The 2,681-nt window shown below is 44.4% G+C and overlaps 1 protein-coding gene across 1 annotated transcript in view; it reads right to left on the bottom strand.

Moving 5' to 3' along the window:
* The window catches only part of LOC106536902 (reticulon-4 receptor-like 1), a 9,211-nt gene extending 7,197 nt beyond the window's left edge, over positions 1 to 2,014 (bottom strand). The window contains exon 1 of the mRNA XM_014034243.1: positions 1,216 to 2,014. Within this exon, the coding sequence (XP_013889697.1) occupies positions 1,216 to 1,228 (13 nt within the window). The 5' untranslated portion in view covers positions 1,229 to 2,014. The remainder of the gene's footprint in view (positions 1 to 1,215) is intronic.
* Positions 2,015 to 2,681: the final 667 nt, after the last annotated feature.

Genomic DNA, 2,681 nt, shown 5'->3' with positions numbered 1-2,681 from the left:
CGTGTAACAGTTCTGCTAAAAGACCAGAGTTTGTGCTGGCCCTTTTGAGCAGCTGTCAGGATGCAGTTTTACAGATTAAACCTCCCCTCTGAGGTGCTATATTGCTTTAAGCAGTCATGGTGTGCTTTATCTCAACTGTTAGAACGGCAATAATCAATCCGATGGCAGCGATAGAAAACATGCTTTTCCCCGAGTCCCTGAAGGCAAAAAAACAAAAACAAACACTCTGAACATGTGATTTGTCCTCAACCTACAACACAGAATAAATAAAAACAAACACAAGTTGCCAGTGCTTTATGATAACCTCCATTGTAGATAAATCCCTGTGTGCATATGGCTTTGTGAAGGTTTTACTACACCGTTTGCAGCTATTATCCAATATAGATAGCATAAAATAACTAAAGAGCAGGTTGGTTCTGTGTCATGCCATTGATGAGCACATAAAACCAAGCATGGCTGCTGGAAGTGGAAGCTGGTGTGTGTGTGTGTGTGTGTGGGTGGGGGGGGGGGGGTGTCTCCATATCCCTGAGGGGTATCAAGGAGACACAGTAAAATGAGAAACAGTTTAATTTCACTTTTATTTCAATCCCTCAATAATAGCACAGTGGGAATGTGTAGTAGTGTAATTCATTCTCATTAGAGGCTTTACTCTACAGTAGATACAGTTCTGCAGCTCTTATGGCCAATTAAAATTCAGAATGAAAGAAACAGTTCTGGAGACAGAGAGGGAGAAAAAAGTAAGAGTATGGAGAGTACAGATATTAAAAGTTATGGGGGGGGGGGTATTTTTTATAACATGAGCTGTTTATTGGTTTTGTAAGTGAGAAAAGCCTCACGTGCTGCAGTTATCTCCATCATATTGAAATGTGCGGGCAAACACAGCAGGAAAAAAAACGCTCCAGCAGAGATTATGACCTGTGCATAACTCATAAACTGCAGTGCGGCATCAGCTGGATTAATATCACACAGTCGTCCCTATGTTTCCTCACGCGGATGAATATTTAATTCCCAGAGACCTTCCAGAGCCGGTTGTGCAAATGAAAGATGCGCCTGGAATGGCGCATCGTCTGTAATCTAACACATCTGCAGGGCAGGTGCCTGATGAGCGCGTCATGTTTGAGACATCTGCTCAGAACCCGGAGAGGGCTGTGGGTTCATTAGCGACGCGGCATGTCCAAAATCCCGCAGAAACCATGACTGAAACTTGAGACTTACCCCTTTTAAACATTTTGGAGGTCTATGCGCGGCTTGTCCTGTGTCCAGCACGAATCCTCCGTTTTCTTTTTTACATTCCAGCCTTAAAACTTCACTTCTCAAGTTGATCCGGAGCGTTCCTTGTCTGGTCGTGGAGAGAACGATCGGCTTGTCGCTCCTCTGGATCTCGGGGCGCCGCAGACACTCTGTCGAGGCTGTGATGAACACTGACAGACGATAATCTCTGTTCTCACACACGGCTGACAGATCTCAGCAGAACCCTGGAAATTGGGACAAACTGGGCGTGAAACTGGTGTCCTAACGCGATCCCTCCAGTCCAAAACATGAACTCCAGGGAGTGCGTAAAGGCGCGGCAGTCCGACACAGCCCCCAACAGACAACTCCTCTCTTCAAATCAGTTCTGGCGGCAGGTCGACAGTGAACACAAACCGATCTCTCTCAAAAAAATAAAGAATAAAAATCTCAGGTGTTCACATACATGCTTCAGAGGCGTTCTAATCGCATCATGCGCCTGCGAATGTCTAATTCCCACAAGTTATTTGGATTCTCATTTTGCCTGTGATGTCGGGTTTTAAACGCAGGCTCCTCAAATCATCCCCAGACTTTGACGCAGGCGGGCTCTTTGAAATCCCCCCCTTTTTTACAAGTCCCCCCTCAGCTCCACTTCTAATTCTCACATTTCTGAGACCTTGTCAGTGAAAAGCTCTCCTTGCATCCCATCCATGGCCCAGATCGACGTGCGCCAGGAAAGAAAGTGTGATGATCCAGTCTCAACCCCTCCACCGGGCAGCGCGCTTCCCCATCCCCGCCACCGCCTCTGTCCGCGTGCGCAGCTGGAGGCACTGGAGCACTTCATTAGACGGGTTAGAAAAAAAAACCCTCAAGGTTTAGTGTACATTAGATATTTTCAACATTTTAAATTTTATCCGTTTTTCTTCCGAACTACAGCCACATTTAAACCGTTCATTTTAGGTTCTTGCAGCTGACAAGGACACACTTCTTTAAATATAAGAAAAAAAATATTGCCATCAATTTATTGGTTTCCCGCAGTGAAGTTACATGTGAAATGTTATATTATTTGCAAAAGATGGGGAGAGCCGTAGGGATGGACAACTCAAGTAATGGAAGGGGCCACAGTTTTTGACACAGGGGGCCACACAGCACACTTACCATTTTAAAAATAAATGTGTGTGTATATAAAATGTAAACCAACATACAGTGCAGTACTTTTGCATATTTCATGCTCAAATGCATGTAGCTATAACAGCTGAACTCTGTCCACAAAACAAATCAAACAAAAAATGAACACAGAGACCGTTCTGTGGCCCTCATTGGCAGGCCATATCTGGCCCACGGTCCACCAGTTACCCATCCCTGAGATAGATAGATAGATAGATAGATAGATAGATAGATAGATAGATAGATAGATAGATAGATAGATAGATAGATAGATAGATAGATAGATA

Source organism: Austrofundulus limnaeus, unplaced genomic scaffold (assembly GCF_001266775.1).
Source record: "Austrofundulus limnaeus strain Quisiro unplaced genomic scaffold, Austrofundulus_limnaeus-1.0 Scaffold2021, whole genome shotgun sequence".
NCBI lineage: Eukaryota > Metazoa > Chordata > Actinopteri > Cyprinodontiformes > Rivulidae > Austrofundulus > Austrofundulus limnaeus.
The sequence above is the reverse complement of the archived record's forward strand: the minus strand, read 5'-3'. Positions and strand labels throughout refer to the sequence as shown.